We start from the raw sequence: 20,249 nt of genomic DNA on the forward strand, positions 1-20,249 counted from the left end.
GCCATTGCTTTGGTGCCTGTTTCAAGCCATATAGGAATTTAGTAAGTTTACATACTTTGCTTTCTTGGCCTGCTTCAACAAAACCTTCAGGTTGTTCCATATAAATTTCTTCATTAAGTTCTCTATTTAAAAAAAATAGTTTTTACATCCATTTGATGAATATGCAAATCAAAAATTGCAGCCATAGCAATTAAAAGTCTAATGGATGTAATTCTTGTAACCGGAGAAAAAGTATAAAAAAACTCTAGGCCTTCTAGTTGCTTAAATTCTTTACCAACTAGTCTAACCTTATATTTATCGATTGATCCATCTGGCTTTAACTTTTTTCGTAAGACGCATTTGCAACCAATTGTTTTACAACCTGGTGGTAAATCAACTAATTTCCAAGTTTTATTAGAAATTAGTGATTCCATTTCATCATTTACAGCCTCTTTCCAAAAAATAGAATCATGCGAAGATAAAGGTTCTTGTAAAGTGAAAGGGTCATCTCCAACATTAAAAACATAAAAATCAGGCCCAAAATCTTTTTCTACTCTACCTCTTTTACTTCTTCTTAACTCAAAATCATCAATTTTTTTATTTTTTAAAATGGAAGAAGAAGAACTAGGTAGTAATAAAATATTTTGTTTAATTCTTTGACCCCCACTATTTTTAGAATCAAAAGGAAATTTATTTTCATGAAAAATAGCATCACCTAATTCTATTACAATATTATCTTCAAGATTAAAAAATCTATAGGCTGTACTATTTGAAGCATAACCAAGAAAAGCACAAGTAGTAACTTTCTTACCCAATTTTGTAACTTTGGGATCAATTAGCCTCACAAAGGCTAGACAACCCCAAATTCTTAGATATCCCAAATTTGGCTTGTGACCTACCTTTCCACAACTCAAAAGGTGTTAGTTTAGTCTTTTTATGAGTCACTCGATTTAACACATAACACGCAGTCAAAATAGCTTCACCCCAAAAATTCAAAGGTGCATTTGACTCAATAAGCATGGCATTAGTCAATTCAACCAAAGTTCTATTTTTCCTTTTCGCTACACCATTAGATGAAGGAGAATAAGGAGGAGTAGTTTCATGAATTATTCCCAATGATCTAACAAAAGAATTAAACTCATTTGGCTCATATTCACGGCCTCTATCACTTCTAATTCTTTTTATTTTCTTTCCAAACTGATTTTCAACCTCATGGAGAAAAAATTTAAAATTTTCAAAAGCATCACTTTTATTTTTCATTAAGTAAACATATGTAAACTTAGAAAAATCATCAATGAAAGTGATAAAATATCTATTTCCTCCACGAGTTAAAATTCCTCCAAGTTCACAAATATCAGTGTGAACTAATTCTAATAAATCAGTTTTTCTTTCAACTTTAAAATGAGGCCTTTTAGTGATTTTTGCTTTACTACAAGCTTCACACTTTTCAAAATTCTTTTTAATCACTGGGATTAATCCTAAATTACTCATGATTCCAACATAACGATCATTAATATGACACAAACGAGCGTGTCAAAAATTAGTAGAAGGAAGCATGTAAACAGAAGTAGAAATTTTATTCATTTCAACATTCAGTTTAAACATCCCATCACAAGCATACCCCTTTCCACAAAAATACCTTTTTTCACAATTACATATTGATCAGATTCAATAATTTGTTTAAAGCCTGCTTTATTAAGAAGAAAACTAGGCATCAAGTTATTTCTCATGGAAGGAGTATAAAGTACATCTTTCAAAGTTAATATCCTTCCAGAGGTAAAACACAATTCGACATCTCCCGTTCCAAGCACTTGAGTAGTATGAGAATCACCGAGCATGATGGTTTTGGGCTCTCCAAAAGGAGTATATTTTTTAAACCAATCTTTGTCATAACAGACATGACGGTTTACACCAGAATCAGCCCACCATCCATCAACATTCTCAACCATGTTTATGTCTGTAATCATTGCCACAAAAGGTTCTTCGGTAACGTTTGCCTGAGGTATAGGACCCCGTTTCCGGTATCTGCAAAATCGAGCAATATGCCCACTCTTTCCACAGACAAAGCACGGTCCTTTATCATAAACTTGTTGATTTTGTTTTTGGCTATTTTTACCATTATTTTTCTTGGGAAGTCTACCATTATTTTTCTTAAACTTTTTCTTCTTAGGCTTCAAAGAGGTATTTTTGTTAGATTCAGGAGTAGCATATTTTGAAGTAACTAAATTTACCTTCGTTGTGATGTTGCTCTCTTCATTTTGTAAAAGTACATCTTGGCCCCTTGCCTCCTCTTCCATGCGTATTTTCATGATCAAAGTCTTAAAAGAGGTTTCCTTTTGTTTGTGGCGCATAGTTTTTTGAAACTCCTTCCATGAAGGTGGAAGTTTGTCTATTATGCCACAAACAATAAGGTTGTCTCCAATTTTGACTTCCTCGGACCTGAGCTCTCCAACGATCATTATAAAATCTTGAGCTTGGTCTATCACTGATTTGTCATTCATCATTTGGAAACGAAAAAATCGACTAGCAGCATATTTTTTCGCTCCAGCTTCTTCGGTATCATATTTACTTTGCAATGCTTTTCATATTTTATTTGCACTAGAGTAAGTTCTATCATAATAATCATAAAAATTATCAGATAGACAATTAAGAATATAATACCGACACTTGTAGGAATCATTATTGTACTTTTCCACTTTCTCTTGATGAGAAATAAGTTCATCATTATCTATGGAGAGGATGTCAACTTTATTAAGATTTTTTTGAGTTAACACATATGAAACATTGAGAAGACTTAAGTAGAAAAGTACTTTACCGTTTCATCTCTTGAAATGATTACCATTGAACCGAAATGGCTTGTTTAGATCTCCCATCTTGATATCCGTGGATTTTTCAATTATAGCCATATTGAATCTCCTTAAAATTGTTGTTGAAATTATAAGATTACAAATTATAATTAAAAAATAAAATGAAGAAATTAACTTCACTTCTTGGCTGAGGCGCGGATATCTCGCTCTCTTTAAGAAGATTCAAGCCCACTGCAGTAAATCGTTTCACTGGTCCAGCAGTAGTCCTCTTGACTTGTCCCCTCCAGGATACAACAGCCTTATCACAAAAATGTAACTCAACAAACTCTGGACAAGAGTTGAGTTTAAAGCTCTACACAAAGAACACCTCCCTTCAACTAATAAGAACTCTTTTTTTATATAAACTTAACTGTCTCAATTTTTTCTTCTCTTATCTTTCTTTCAAAACAAAGAAGACCTCTCTATTTATAGGAGAGAAAATCATACAAAGATGAAAAATAATAGAATGCCATCATTATCATCATTTAGTGTACCATTATGATTTAGTGCACCATTATGATTTAGTGCACCACTTATTAGTGATAATTAGATTAAAAATACATAATAATATAATTTAGTGCACCACTTATTAGTGATAATTAGATTAAAAATACATAATGAAATGATTTAGTCTTGCACTAAATAAAGATGATAATGAAAGACATTTTTATACACTAAAGAAAGAATAATAAAGATGACATTAAATGTCATCAATGGACAATTGCTAAAATTGCAATTTAATAAAATGTTAAAATGATCACACTAACATATATGTATAAATTCATGTATATAAAGATTGTGGAGTCAAGATAAATTAAATTTTTGTGTAGTATTTTAGTAGTAGTTATGGTAAAATTTTTATGTGGGAATTGAAAGTTGAATGAATTTATTTGAAGTTGGAAATATGGATTAGGTGATGAAATGGAAAAAAATTAAGTTTGTATAGTTTGTTAATTGTTGTTGTGATTCTTGGAATATAAATGAAGCTTGAATGATTTAAGTTGGTATTGAAATGGATTGTAGGAAATTATGTTCTTATAGTATGATTTCATAATATTATGGAAATAAAGTTGTTAAAGTGTGGATTGTTGTTGTTGATTATGAAGTTGAAAGAAGAAAATGAATTATAATAGCTTTGTTGTATTTATGGAGCTTTTGGGTGAAATAGGGAATTTATGAATATTGGGTAGCTTGCTTGGAAAATTCTTCACCTATGTTTGAATGAGTTTAAAGTAATTTATGAACATAAAATATTCATATTTATTTGAAAGTGCAAAATTAGATTGGAAATTATTGCACTATTTGAAAAAGAAATTAGTTTATGTGGTGATGCATTTAAAATTGGTTATTGATGGTATTGGTATTGTTGTTGGCATGGTTGTTGATATTGTGGTCGAGTTGAAATCTCGGGGTTGTTATATATATAGGGGAGATGCTGTCGAAATTTTTGTAGACAAGTATTGGTTAGAATGGAATTCTTAAATTTTGATGAATAGTAATTGGTAAATGTAATCAATTGTAGATTTTGGAGGAAACGGGAATTGAATTTGGACAACCGTAAAAGGCCAATAAGGAATGTAAAGCTTTACCTTTTTTTCTCTTGGCATGTCTTAGGTGTAATAGGTTTGGATACGAGCCTCGGAGATGACTTTACCCTTTGGAATCGACACCTAAAATTGACCCTTTTCTATTCAGTAGAATTGAATTAAGTATTTATGAATATTTTTGAAAAATTATCTAAACTTCTAGAATTTGCACAAATAGGACCCGACTACCTTGAAACTCTTATAAATAACGTTATAAAATTTAACGCGCATAATTAGATATGCCACCTCATTTGACCGAGGTGGGCCCCACTATTTCGAATTTTTCTTTATTATTCTGTTTGGCTTATGTTAGGTAGAATTTGAGAGAAACTCTTTGCTATTCTTCCGAATATTATACGACTAATTATTCCGTTAAGTCCCATAATATATTTTGGAATATGGAGACAATTTTAGAAAACTATTTTGACATAGACTATCGTGACATTGAAAGACTTGCACTACTATTATTATTCAAGTACTTTTATATATGATTTGTTATCGAAACTATGATATCGAGTATGTATAAATATTTTATATTTTAAATTGCATTTAGTTTCTCACTACTCTACTCGTGCATACTGTAACTACTCTTTCACTGAGCCTAGGCCAGGATATATTATCAAGCGTACTTCTTTGCATTGTTCGCTGTGTCTCGACGTGAGGGGGAAGGTACACCATGTACATGGATTTGTAGAGTTATGTTGTGCCATGTACACATTTGCTGATGTCTGATGACATGATATGATATCATATGACCATCTGATATGATATGATCTGTTACAGAGATATTTTCTACTCTGGAGTTATGTTGTGCTGTGGCGTCAGTGACGGGGTGGCGACCACGTTTTATTCACCGAGTCCCACAAAATAGGGCCGGATATGGCATATGACTTTGCATGTGTGATTTAGGATTATGATAAGTATTTTGATATTCTAGACATTTAGTTCGTTTTCTACACATATTATTCAGATTACGATTTTATTTATTACAGTTCATGCTTTATATATTCGGTACATTTTTCGCACTAACCCCCTTTCTTCGTGGGCTGCGTTACATGCCCGTAGGTACAAACGTTTGTTTTGCTAACCCGCCTGCTTAGGACATCTGCTGTGTCGTTGACATTGCTCCCTTGTCCGGAGCTTATCTTTTGGTACTGACTTTTTCTCTGTATATTTGTATACGTTGGTCAGGGGTACGATGGGGCCCTGTTCCGTCATATGACTATGCTATCATCTGTAGAGGTCTGTAGACAGAGTTATACTGTAGATTTTGTATATATGTTTTGGGTTTTGTATGTTTTGTGACGGCCTAACGGCTCTCGTGCCTATATCTATTTTTGTGATCTATTTAACAATCTCTTCTAATTACTACCTATGTTTACTGGGTTAATATGCTAATTTGGGATAAGGGTACGTTTGGGTGCCTAATTTGGGCACGAGTCACGACCTACAGGGTTGGGTCGTGACAGTGAATTTCAGCATCAAGTACCCGTGACAAATAATTTTTGCCAGAAATATCAAGTGCCACAAATTCCAATTTTGACAAGTTTGGCATGATGAAAATTAATTTGAAAGTAACAAAGACAACTTAAAAATTAAATTTCTTTAGTAGATATACCTGATATAAAAGTTAATTTTCTGAAAAATTAGAGCTTCGTGCTGATAACGTATTATAAACTAACTAACTTGACAATTTTATAAAGAAAGAAGAGCAAGAGAATATAAAGAAAGTGTTAATATAGAGAGAGTCGTAGAAATTTTCTTCTTTTGTGTATATTTACATTGATGAGTAAGGTTATATTTATAGCCATATATACAAGTGGAGGAAAATATTAATAGATAATTTACCCACTTAAAAAGTAAATGGACTATCCACCATTATAAAGTGGACAACCAATTTACTTGTTGATAATATATTTAGTGAATTTTCAAGTATTTTCTGATAGAATAGCAATAGTTTGAAAAGATCGATCGACAAAGAAAAGAAATATAAAGATAAAGACCCCATGCTACGTTATTCTATATTTTTAGAATACTAAATATTTTTCGTGGTTTATCGAAACCACACACACAAAAAAAGAAAAGAAACTATATATAGTCTAAGATGTGGACCTTGGAGTATAATTTTGACCAATTATTTAAATAAAGAATAATATCTAAATAATAACAATCCACAATGACAACATGCAGCACCATGATGACCTCATCTACCCAATTGATTTAGAAAAAGGATATACTAATGTCATTTAACAAATAACAAAGCTAATTTTGTTGATCGAATGAATAATTGGGTAAATAACATAAATTTCATTATTGTACGGCCTAATTACGTACATACGCATTTACGCATTGGCCCACCCAATAGGGCCCGAATGAAAGACCCAAGCCTATATGAACCATCACAAAGAAAGTCCTACAAATTCAGACTCGAAAGGAAGAGGATCCCAGAAAATTTATTCGAACCTAATTCTTCCTAAATTTTCTATTCCAATCAATGGACTCTTCCTAGGTGATACTGAGACGTGGTTCAGATTCAAAACAAAGACAAATACACATAAAAGCCAACCGTCAAAATAAAAACCGGCGAATGGCTCAGTACAGTCTCTGGGCTTTTCTGCGCTTTCATTGGATTAGTTTCCGGATAGGGAAGGTTTTGCAATTCTTGTGATAGCAATGTTCAGTTTTCGGTTTACACAATTAAATTCCCTGTAGCGGTACGTAAGTTTTCAAAATTATTATTTGTGTTAGATTTTGGTTCTCAAATATATGTATTTTGAATACATGTGCCAAAATTAGCTGTAATTTATTTCAGATACAATGTATCCGAGTAGATTCGTATATCTGAAATATGTTGTTTCTCTCGCTCGCCTCTCTCCATATGTATTTGTATTTCATAATGCATCTGATATTCCAGATACTTGTATCTATTGTGATTCACATGTATCTGGGATACACTGACTTACTAGCTTGCCTCCCTCCAATCTCGCTCGCTTCTCTCCTCTCGTTCGCCTCTCTCACTCTCTCGCTTGTCTCTTTCCTTATGTATCTATATTTTATAGTGTATCTGATAGAAAATATACATATATCTAGGTGTATCTGACTTAAAATCTAGTATGAATTATTAATTAGTGAGACAATATATAATTATTTCAAACTATAAGAAGAATTAATAAATATGATAGAAATATTTGTGTAATTAAGTAAATTTTCCTAAATAATTATATAAGTCTGCCCGTTTAATGGACAAATAATACAGGTACTAATTAAATTGAAAACATGATATGAATCCTATGTAGGGTAAAATTCCTTGAAAGTCTTTCGGATAATAAGCGTGAGTTAAATTCCCATTATCTTTCCCTCTTCCCCTACCTAATCATTACTCCAAAGAATTGTTTTTAGGTCCCATTATCCAAGTATCAAATTTCTTTAATTTTTTAAATCACAATTAGCATTTCAATAAAAAATTGTGTCACAAACAAGAAACCATTTTCCTCCAACATATAAGAGATGATTATACTCTTTTGCACAATTTTGTGATGTTATAAGGAACTCGAAAGGTGATTGATCCATTTTCTTTGTCGCCAAATGCCGCCCAATATTTTGTGTTGATGCTGAGTGATGCAGAAAGTAAGTATATATATAAGAACTATACAAATAAATAAAAGAACTAGGACAATAATGTGAATTAAAACTAAAAGACAAAGATAGTAATAGTAAGGTACTGATATTAATATTTAATATTTATGTAGAGGTGAAATAGTAAATTACTACAGTCTTAATGGGTTATTCATTTATCCAATAACCAATATTAAAAAACTAAAATCAAATCGATAGCCCGATAATTTTTTTTTTAATAAAATCATTAAAAATCCACTAACTTAACAAGCAATGCTCACCATATAAATGTAAAATGAAATATTTCTTGCAAACCAAAAGGAGAATTAATTAGAAAAGGGGAATTGCATTGCATGCAACAACTTGCATTAAATAGACATATCCTTACTTGTTACTTGTTTGACCATAGATATTGCAAGCACTAAATCTTTTGACAAAATTTGTTAAGTTAAGAAAAAAAAAAATGGCAAAAAAACTCAAAATCCCAAAATTTAAGAAAATGTAGTTTTTGAGCCAAAAAATAGCTTACGTTTGACCATAAATTTTAATAGATTTTGAAAATTTATCTTCAAATAATTGTTACTGTTCTAGAAAAATTGTTTTAGTTCTCCATAGAGTTGTTGAAGCAATTGTTTTAGTTGTTGGCCACAGATTTTTTCATTTCAAGAACTATAAGCAATTGTTATAGTTTTCCAAACAAACATTGATTTTTCACAAATCAAATTTATTATTTCACATAAATGCTTTATATTATTAAAAACAAAGACTAACATAATAAAACAATAAACAAAATCCAATTTGCATATATGCATTTCTATTTTTTTTATCCTCGATCTATTTCTCGTTAAAATAATATTATATGTTATTTCAGAAACATACAAACAAATAAGTTAAAGGAAGATTATTTGTGTGGCATGTGGCTAGGTTAGCTTCCAAAGGTAGACCACCCAAAGTGATCTGTTGCATCAAAAACACATCAAGGTATTATTTGGTCACGGAACTAGTTATAATATATAAAATATACAACAGGAATTGTTTATGTGGTGAAAAAATACTACCCAAAATTTTATGTTGATTCCTCAAATTAGTTTTGAATTCTTGGTAAATACTTAGTTGGTAAAAATATATAGCTACAAAATTCTTTTGTTAATAAGCTATACTCCACTTTTTTCTCTCATATTTACCAATCGTTTGTTTGGAAATACGATAATCCATTAGTATGAAGTTGCTAAATTAAACACCATTTTCTCCCTGTCATATTTAGTTAGTAAATTTCTATTCATCTCAGCACAATAATGATTGATATATTTTACTTTTTCACTCCTCAACAATTCAACCTAGAGACATATATATAGTGATTAATAATCTTAAGAAAGTATGATTAATTCCAATAAATTACCATAGTATATATACATCAAGAAAAGAGGTTCATGACAAGCACAAGCTCTTTTTCCAAATCACATGTAGTAAAAAAAAGAAAAAAAAAGTGCAGAAAAATTCTTATTGAATTCTCTCTATACACAATAATATACTTGACTTTGAAGGTACAAATAAGGGATCATAATGTCTATTCACAAAAGCTCCTCTACATTATATATAGTCTTGAAAATTTAGTCTTGGGTTCATATATATATTAGTAATAGGATAAACCAAGACCAATTAGATATTTGTATACATACATGATTCCAAAGAGTTGTCCCAACCAATTTAACACCATAGCACATTAAAATATGCTAAGTGACAAAGTGACCTTCAATAAAGATTTGATTCGTAATAATTTTTTCTTTTTAGAGAATGACACATGCATTAGGATTTTCTTCAATGCTATGATGAACTTGGTAATATGTGTGCATAGGAGGAGGAGGATAATAAGGCCTATATGGCATTACCATGCCTATTGGTAACATTGGCTTCTTCTCTTCTTCCTTTTTTGTTTCTTCTTTCTTTTCTTCTCCTTCCTTTTTAGGCTCCTCTTTCTTTAGTTCCTCTTTTGGTCCTACTAACATTATCTCTGCTGCCCAAAATTTGCGCAATTTTCTCACTACGGTCACCGGATCAACTGTTCCTATAATGGTTAACGTCTTACCTTTCATATTCATTGTAATTTCATCAATCCCTGCAAAATATCAGTAGTGGAGGTGAATTCAGAATATAAGTTATTATTTGAGTAGGTTCGATCTTTAAAGTTTTTAGAATGATGACCACGTCATATTTTCATTTCATTTGTTGCAAATTAGTTACTATTTCGATGAGGCCATTTCACCAAAGAAGAAATGATAATGATAAGAAATTATATAGCAACATTAATAAGAGTAATTAAATAAAATATATTTCTAATTAAAATTTTCTTTTAAAATGTGTCAAATTAACTGGGGTAAAGTAATATGAGGGAGTGCTATATTAGACAAAGTGAGTTGCTCATGTTTAGAGGACAACTTGTTAAGTTGAAATTATGGAGGACCCATTTGACGTGGCATCATTCAAGAATCGACGTGTACGTGCCAATTTGTTTGTCATATTTTATGAAAAGCTGAAATTAATGCTAAAAAAATACATTTTTTTTGAAATAGACTAAAAAAGAAAGTCTGACAATCAAATTGAAACAAATAAAAATATTATCTTTTTCTTCTTCTTTTTCCAAAATAAAAACATATCAATGAAATCTCACGAATAAAATTAAACTTATCTGATAGACCCTTGACCTAAAAAGTTTAGTAGAAATTAATTCAAATTAGTTGCATACATAGTTTATTGAACTCATTAATTTCCACATCAAGTTTCCAAATAATATTTACCACTCGATTCTCCTAACCCTTTAACAATTGGGCACTAATAATAAGCTATATAGTACTCCCTCTGTTTCGTTTTACTTGTTAAATTTTGACTTCACATATCTATTAAAAAAATAGTGATTGGTATATGGAGCTTACCATTTTACTCTTATTAATTGATAGAGTTTTAAACATATTTACTCACTATATTTTTCAAAGACTTAACTCAATGTTAATAAATTGAGGGTATAATAGGAAGAAAAAAATTTGTCCTTTCTTAATTTGTCAAAATTGACAAATAAAAAAGAAAAAAAAATTAGGAAATATTTGACAAATAAATAGGAACGGAGGGAGTACTACTGTAGGATAGTGTAAAGAAAATTTTATATTATTAGTAAATTTTAACTTGTAATAAATTAATTATATTTTTCGTTTTATTTTTTTTTATCTTAATAACTATTTGAACAGTAAAAGAATATTTTCTAAATAATTACATTTTTTTTCCAAAAATATTGAAGATTGATATATATTTAAATTCACACCAAACATTAATTAATTTGATAGTCATATATTCTAAATCAAGCCAATCAAATTAAAACTGTGTGTATTATTTACCTGGAAGAGAAGCCACTATCTTCAAGGCCTTCCTTTTTTCTCTGTCATCTCCCAAATCCAATTTCAGGATAAATTTCTACACAAATGAAAGTTAATAAAAGAAGCTTCAACTTTTAGAAATAACAAGTAGCAAAAAACAAATAGCGGCTCATAGAAAAAGAGGAAAATAGCTAATAAAATCTCATACTAATACCATTTAGTTATGGATTATCAACGGATTATATGAAAATTCAGTTAGCTTGAGAGAAGTGGAGGAATCAAAATTTTTATTAAGGGGTTCAAAATCTGAGGAGGAGACATGCAAACTAGTCTAAGATGATTCGACATCTATTATATATACATAAAAAATTATTTTAACTATAAATAAATAGTATAATTTTTCGCCGATGAACCCTGAACTCAAAGTGACTTTGCCACTAGCTGAGAGCTTTTTAGTGATGAATTAGCTAGAAATTCAAATATTTCATAACTAATTCCACATTTTTCTAGTAGTGATCCAAAGAATCAAGGAAAGAAATGTTAAAGGTACCGATTCGGTAAATTCAGTAATTTTGGTACGTATTCCAAAAGTAAAAAGGAAAACATGTAATTTTAATTCAAATTTAATATTTATATTAAAAAATCTATTTAACATATATAAATAGAACTTCGTATATAAATAAAAAATAATGGTTTAAAATTTATAAACTAAAAATACTTTCTCGATGAAACGATATATGAATGTAGGTAGAAAAGAAGGTGGGGAATGAAAAGAGGATGAAGGAAGGATATCATACCTTCATTGTGCAATGGAATTATAAGAAGAAACAACAACTAAAAAGAAGCTAAGGGAAAAATATAATGGCAAAGTAGTAGAGGATGAGAAAGAGACAGAATTTTGTATAGTATATAAATTATAATATATGGTGTGTAGTGACGAGTGGAAATAAAAAGACATTGTGCTTTTGAAGTTGTATTTCTTGTAAGAGCCTTTATTTCGAGCCAAGCAAGTTTTCTGCCTGATTGCTAATTCATCGTGGCATGCAATAGGGTCCCCCCCACCCCATCTCTCTTCCCAATTTTGCTAAGAGTAGTTCATCACTATTTTCTCCGTCCCAATTTATGTATCACGATTTAAATTTTGAGTATAGTTAATTAGTACTTTCTTTATCTCAACTTATGTATTACGATTTGAATTTTGAGTGTAGTTGATCAGTATTTTCTTCGTTTCAAGTTATGTATCACGATTTGAATTTTGAGATTTAAGTATCTAAATTTTGAATGTAAATTTTCGATCAAAGAAAATTTTAATTATACCAAATAAATTTAATTTTGTATTCATATTGTTTTAATTATACCAAATCCTCGAATCACGGAGAAAATCTAGAAAGAAGAATCAAGAGAACAAAAAGATTTGTAATTTTGTATTCATATTGTTTTATCAATAAAATTATATTTTTTAATATTTTATTTGTAATTATAATTTATATTCTATCACTTTAAAATGTGTTTACAAACAACAACATTTCACTATAACAGTCAAAAATTATTCCGACAAACAACGTAAAACTCCAAATTCTAATATAAGAAGCTTCACAAACCTTTAGCCAAAACAATGTACGAAACAACCTTAAGAAGACGTCAAGCACAGGCATAGGTATTCAGTTAAATTTCATGTTTGTTTCATCTATTTATTATTTTATTTAGAACATTAATATTGGTATTAATTTTGTTTTATTTAATTTGCTGTTCGATAGTATTTTCAACCTATATATATAACTAATCAGTTGTCATTGAAAATCAAGCTAAAAAAGGGTAGGGTATTTTTATAAAGAAATAATTTTTCTAAAAATTATGCAATACATGATATTTTTGATACATCAAATCAAATATTAAATAAGACACAATTATAATATTACTAATACATTGTATTTCAAAACTATTTTTATACCCCTTGATAAATGACCCCTTAATATTCTACATTATACACTTGATTACATTTTTTGTTTTTTTTTGCAGAAATCTTGATTACATATTTCTAGTCCATTAAATATCTTTTTTCGTTCTCAAATAACTGAAAAAGGGAATCCTCCAACTCAGAACTTACAGAATAATTGTTACTAAAAACACATTTATCCACTGATCTGTAAATTATAATAAAATTCTAAATTCAAATTCATAATGTTTAAATTATGAATCCATGTGTATAATTGTAACTAATTATCACGACCCAACCTACCGGGTCGTGTGGGCACCTATTCTAACACCTAGATAAGAGAAACCTTACAGAAATATCAAGCGGAAGCTTAACAAATATCAAAATAACAGCCTGAAAAAGTTAAGATTACACCATAATTGAATTTTAAGGCTCTAAGGTTTAATACAAAAACACTTTAACACCTCTAAGAATACTAGTCTAAACAGGTACAAGAGCATCTAAGAGTACAATTTATAAATAAACAAGACACACCTCCCACCATAAGAAAGGAAGAATGGAAGCTGTTGGAGACTCATCTTTGTCTTCACCTATGAAACATCACTGACCCTACAATCAGACTATACCAAGTGACATAGCAAGAGTAGTATCATTACAAACAAATCGTACCGGTAGGCCGTAACACCCCCTAAAATGTTGTATGTGGTGTTTCAATTCTCGACAATTTTTTTTTGTTTGTATTTTGTGCATAACTTGTTATACCCCGCACTTTTGCACCTTGAAACATGTTCCTAACCTTCTTGAAAATGGCCATGTGACCCCTACTATCCACACACATCAAACAACTCTAAGGAAAGAGGAATGTGATACCCCGTAGTAGGAAGGGTTGGAAATAGGGTCATGGGAAGTCGAAAGGAGTTGGAGGCCAAATAATGAGTCGTAGGACTCAACTTACCTACGTAAGCTATTAATTTAGAAGTCTTACATACTTAAACCACTTGAGTACATACCAAGCTTACGTAGCACGAATTACATAGGTTCTTAAAATAAGACGAGATTATGAACCCACGAGGAGGAGGAGAGAATGACATGTGGCAGCATAGGGAGGTGACACGTGGTAGCAGGTGACCCACCTGCTTGGGGTCAAGTAGGTGACCCACCTGCTTGGGGGGGGGGGGAGGGTGAACCCCACTGCCATGTGGCATCCCCTAATTGGCAGCATGTATGTGTTGGCCCAATGGGGTCTGAACACGTGTCACCCCTAAGGAAACATATATCTACATGTTAAATGACTCTTAGTCTCATTCCTTATCCAAAAACTTCAGCAAAGACAAGGAACAAAAACCCTAAACTAAGAGAGGAAAAGGTGACGGCCTAGGGAAGAAAAAGAGGTAAGTCCCGATTTTGTTTCATAAATTAATTATCTAGGGTATAACACAATGATATGGAGGTATTAATAGTATAAGATTATGGTTTAGATCACCACCAAATGGATAGCAAGCAGCCACGACGTTTTAACCATGTTAGAAAAGTTTTCGAAGCGAGTTTTGGCCAATTTCGGATAAGGTAAGGTCTTTTCTTCCAATTTCAAGTTTATGATGTTGTTATAGGGTGTATTATACACCTTTTATGCGGCTGTAAGTGTAAGAATGTCGTAGAAAAGCTCGACGTTAGAAGCAAACTAAATTGGAGTTTTTATAGTTAAATTATAGTCGAAATAAGGCGTTGTGTGTGTGGAGTGATGCTGCAGGTGTGTGGTGGTGTGTTGAAGGGCTGGAACATGGCCTAAAATAAGTGTGGGTGCTGCTGGTTTCATCCACCCAACCCTTCATTTCGTATGGTTAAAAGTGTTGCAAAATGGAAACTAGGAACCCTATTTTGGTATCGTAATTTTCAGCAAGTTGTTTGGAGCTTGTGTAGTGTAATGTTGCTATGTTTTGTGTGTATATGAGCTGCAGGTTATTGTTGTTGGTTGTCTGTAATACTTAGGGATGTAATTGGAAATTCGGATAGGGCATGTTATAGGGGAAGTGCTGCCCGATTTCCGGTAACGCCTTAACTAACTAAAGAACTAGCTGAGAAGACAAGTGAGAAAATGAGTTCTATGAATACTTGGGTGCAACTTAATATGCTGAAAAGTCAAGGGTTGTTTATATTCGTATTTCTTCCATGTTGAATAGGTTCAAAGGACGACGAGGCAAACGTGATAAAGAGTAACTCGTAAGAGGTATGTGAAGCTTTCTCTTGGCATGTTTTGGCATAGGTATGTAAAGCTAAATCTCTTTCCTTTTGGCACATCTTAGCCTTAAGAGAATTGTATGTGAAATGTAGGGATAATTCCATTCCCAGAATTCCAAGTACGCCTCATAATTCCTATCCACAGCTTGATGTTGGAACCCCTGCAAGAATTGAGTATTGCCTTTCAAGGCTTCTATGGGTTAAAGAGTAGTGTATGGAAAACTATCCTTCCTTTCCCCTGAGGTGTATTTGGCATGAAAATGAAGTTATGATGCCATGGTTGTTCATCGATCCCCATGATGGGTCGGGTATGTAATATGTACATAATGACCACCTGAAGGAAAATGCAGACTACATAGAGCTTATTCTCTTTCTTTTTTTGGCATGTCTTAGTTGTAAGTTAAATATGATATGAGCTTCGGGGTAATTCCATTCTCAAGCATCTCCTATTTACTTATGAATATTAAACTCCTATAGTAGTTGAACTATTTCCCTGGAAACTTGTATATGTTAAAGAGGTACCAAATGTACAAGCTCCAAGTCTTAAAGACTATATGATAACAAGTGTTTCTGGTTCCATAAGCGATTTGGCCTTATGTTAATACATGTCTAGGGTCCCTGAGATTATAATTGATATAGCCCATAATGGCATTTAGAGGGCACTCGAGATGACTACAGTACTATTTGGGGCCTCAGACGAAAGTTTAATCTTCTTATACGGTCAAGTCTCTAATAATATTTTAAATTGCATATGGTTATTCACTACTTTACTCATGCATACTGTAACCCTTCTATCACCGAGTCCCGGGCCGAGGTATGTAGATGTGCGCAGTTTATTGCATTATCTACCGAGTTCCTCACTAAAGGGTCGGGTACACTATACGAGGACATGATAATGTAATGACATGAAAAACTCACCGAGTTCCTCACTAAAGGGTCGGGTACGTATGTATATATATATGATGATGTGTTGTAATAAGGTGATGATGGCGCTGGGCCTATGATGGCCCTATAGATATGATTCACCTAATCCCTGATAGGGCCGACCATATTGTATAATTTAAGCATGCATGCTTTTATGATTCACAAGGTACAGGTATAGGTTTCTGATTTGATATTTTATCCCCTACTTATATATTTCAGATATGCTTCCAGTTCTATTATGTTATGTTTTACATACTCAGTACATATGTCGTACTGACCCCCTTTCTTCGGGGGACTGCGTTTCATGCCTGTAGGTATAGATATAGGTTTTGGGAGTCCGTCAGCTTAGGATTCCGTTCAATTCAGCTCAGCTGAAAGAGGCTCCATTGTATCGAAGCCTAGCTTTTGGCACTGGCCGCTGATGTATATCATTGTTTTGTTTATCCAGGGGTACGGCGGGGGCCCTATCCCGCCATATGTTGTCATTAATATTTTTAGAGATCTGCAGACATGTATATGTGGGAGGTATGTGTAAGTTTTGTTCAGCTGGGTCTACATAATGTACAAACATGTGTTATGGCAGCCTTGTAGGCTTGCGTGTCCTTTCATGTTATGATACAAATGAAAGAGGCTACAGATATATGAAATGCTATGACCCATAAGGGTTCTTATGTACGTATCATGTTGGTTGTAGTCCGGTTTGACTACACTTAATTTATATGCATTACGTGTTCATAATTTGACTTGACCACAACTGATAGATATATATACGGGGGTCCAGGTCGGACCCCAGTCGCGGCCTATGGGGTTGGGTCGTGACATAAATTTTCATAGAATAGTCTAAATTAGGTTATTCAAATTTTTGAATAACCTCAACGGCATTACCTACAACTTTTATGAGACCATATCTTAAGATTCAGAGGATATATAGATCAAAAGGGCAGCACGGTGTATTAAAGCTTTCGCTATACGCAGGGTTCGGGGAAAGTCCTAACCACAAGGGTCTATTGTACGCAGCCTTACCTTGCATTTCTGCCAGAGGCTGTTTCGAAGACTTGAACCCGTGACCTCCTGATCACATGGCAGCAACTTTATCAGTTACTCCAAGGCTCCCCTTCGGGATACATAGGTCAAATAAGTTAATTTTTGCAAGCCATGGTACTTTGACGAAATAGAGTGTTTGTAGAAAAAATCATATCTCATAGTAGGATACTCCAAATCGGTTGATTCTTGAATAACATGAAAGTATTCTTCTAGATCTACAATTCATATAGCACCAAATCCTAATTAGAAAGTTATCTTGTTCAAACGCAACTTCGAAAAAAGGTATTCAGTTAAAAGAAGGTTCATCTCACTAATCATGGAAAGATCTAGATCCATTTGACATCACCCATGACATCAATAGCCCTCCATTTGACATTATCAATGAGATCACAATCCTCCATTGAATTTTCAAGATCATCCTTTGTAATTATTTTTATTTATTGTTAGGTCCCTCCTCCACACCTATAAATAATCACCTTATTTTCTCATTTTATTCATCAATCTTTCTCAAGCAACTCTTCTATCTATACACTTCTTTACTCATTCTCAAATATAGTTTTAATTTTTAGTAGTGTAGAAATACTATTCTGGTGATTTTTATATACTCCGGGTAGTACACAAAATGCTCCGACGAGGAGAAAAGGCTAATGGTTCAAGAGTGGTCATTGAGTTCTTCAATTAAGAGTAAAGCTTCGAATTCCAGGTATGTAAGGTTATTCATAGCATTAGATTGAGTTCGTCCATGCACCCAATAATTAAATTCATCATAATTGAGTTATAGTTGAGTTTTACCCTAATTCTTGAATTCTAAATGAGTTAATTCTTCTTTTATTGAGTTAGATATATTTATGCATTGAAATTATAATTATTTTTATCTCTCATATTATTAGAATTATTATTCGTGGCTACTTTCCCATGAACCCTAATTGATTTGATGTTCATGAACATTTTTACACGTGTTTTGAGTAAAGATGTTGACTTTCAATATTTATTGACAAAAAAGGTGATTTGAATTAATACTATATATGTATTTTATTGAGTTTTAAAAAAGTAAAATAATTGAGTTTAAATGAATTTGAGTAAATGATATTTCGAGCAAGATGTTTTGATGAAATGTAAACAATGTTTTGAAGTGTAATGATTGATAAAGAGGTAATAAAATGAGTTTGATATTTTTCCAATAAGATTAGATGATGATGTTAAGATGAACACATATTTTGGGAGTAGTATTGAGCACCAAGTTGGGTAAGAGTTTAGTTGACTCAAACCCCAGAACTACGTAGCCAGCGTAGGATGGAGGTTATACCTCTTAAGTCCCCAAAAGAGGACTTTGATGATTAGATACAAGATGGTGATGTCCTTTACCTTGACAAGGTATTGGATGGATGTGGCAACGACATCGCTTCATCGTATCATCACTAGCTCATAAGTGATGATTGTCAGTTAGAGAAACTCTCAATTGAGTAAGCATTGCTTATTATTATTATTATTATTATTATTATTATTATTATTATTATTATTATTATTATTATTATTATTACTATTATTAAACTTGCATTACATATTGATGTTGAGTTTTAAGCTGAGTCTTCCTGAGAGGAGTTTCTAGATATTTGTCCTTACTTTCCTGCCATTTTACATACTCGTACATTTTATGTACTGAATTCATTCGACCTGCATTGTTTTATGATTCAGATACAGGTGTTAGAGATCCTCAACAGGCGCATCATTGAAGATCATTACTTTTCAGCTATTTGGTGAGTCCTTCCCGTATTCGAAGGAACTCTTTATTCTTTTAATATTATTAACTATTATGTTTCTTTTGAGCTAGTCATGGACATGTCATTGACACCGTTTGATAGTGTTATAGGCTTCATAGACAGAGTTCGATGATGTAATTGGAGTAGTTCTTCTTTGAAACTACTTCTTCTAAGGATTATTTCTTTCATTTAATGTTGATGATGGCGAGTCCATATAAGTATTCTTATTTTCACTTAAGTCTTCCGTTGATGAACGAATGAGTGATGAGACCAAGTGGTTCTCTCAGAGGCCAGAGATAGTTTCTGAGTGCCGGTCATGCCTAGGGTACCCTCTCGGGATGTGAAAAACTTGGTATCTGAGCACAGAGTTCAAGAGTCCTAGGGTGTCTATGAAGCCGTGTCTAGTAGAGTCTTAATTATGGGTGTGTCGTGCACCACACTTATAATCAGGAGGCTATAGGACATTAGAAATTGTTTCACTTCTTTCATAATCCGAGTTCGTGCGGTAGAGTTTAACTCTATAAAACTTTCTGTCTAATTCGTGCATTGCAGATCATTCCTCCTAAACGTACAACCAGTCAGAGGAACGCTGCCAGCACTGAGGTTCTACGGTCAGAGATGCCTCTACCGAGAACTAGGGATGACTTGCAAGGTCTACTGAGGTACCCTAAATACCTACTGTTCATACCATTCCTACTTTGGAGGTAGAATTAAGAGGAGCTATTGTCATGCTCACTCAACTGGTAGCTGCCCAGATGGGTAACCATAGTTCACCAACTCCGAGCTCTAGCTCTCAAGAGTCATCTTCCACCACAAGGATTAGAGATTTTTTGAGGATGAACCCGCCAGTCTTCACAGGTTCTAAGGTTGAGGAGGATCCTCAAAATTTCATTGATGAGATGTGGAAGATCTTGAAAGCGAAGCATACTACTGAGGTTGGGGGTGTTGAGTTGGTT

General features: G+C 32.6%; 1 protein-coding gene across 3 annotated transcripts; it reads right to left on the bottom strand.

Annotated features, from left to right (window-relative positions):
* Positions 1 to 9,513: 9,513 nt before the first annotated feature.
* On the bottom strand, positions 9,514 to 12,454 carry LOC129876560 (heavy metal-associated isoprenylated plant protein 39-like). 3 transcript variants are annotated; one of them, XM_055952030.1, is made up of 3 exons: positions 12,189 to 12,454; positions 11,413 to 11,488; positions 9,514 to 10,142 (listed from the first exon to the last, which is right to left on the bottom strand). In XM_055952030.1, exons 1-3 carry the CDS (start codon positions 12,192 to 12,194, stop codon positions 9,814 to 9,816), a joined length of 411 nt encoding a protein of 136 aa, XP_055808005.1. In that variant the 5' UTR covers positions 12,195 to 12,454; the 3' UTR covers positions 9,514 to 9,813. The 3 variants fall into 3 exon arrangements, with proteins under 3 accessions (XP_055808005.1, XP_055807997.1, XP_055808015.1); XM_055952022.1 differs by lacking the exon at positions 12,189 to 12,454 and adding an exon at positions 11,942 to 12,048; XM_055952040.1 differs by lacking the exon at positions 12,189 to 12,454 and adding an exon at positions 11,606 to 11,899.
* Positions 12,455 to 20,249: the final 7,795 nt, after the last annotated feature.

This window comes from Solanum dulcamara, chromosome 2, assembly GCF_947179165.1.
Source record: "Solanum dulcamara chromosome 2, daSolDulc1.2, whole genome shotgun sequence".
Lineage (NCBI taxonomy): Eukaryota > Viridiplantae > Streptophyta > Magnoliopsida > Solanales > Solanaceae > Solanum > Solanum dulcamara.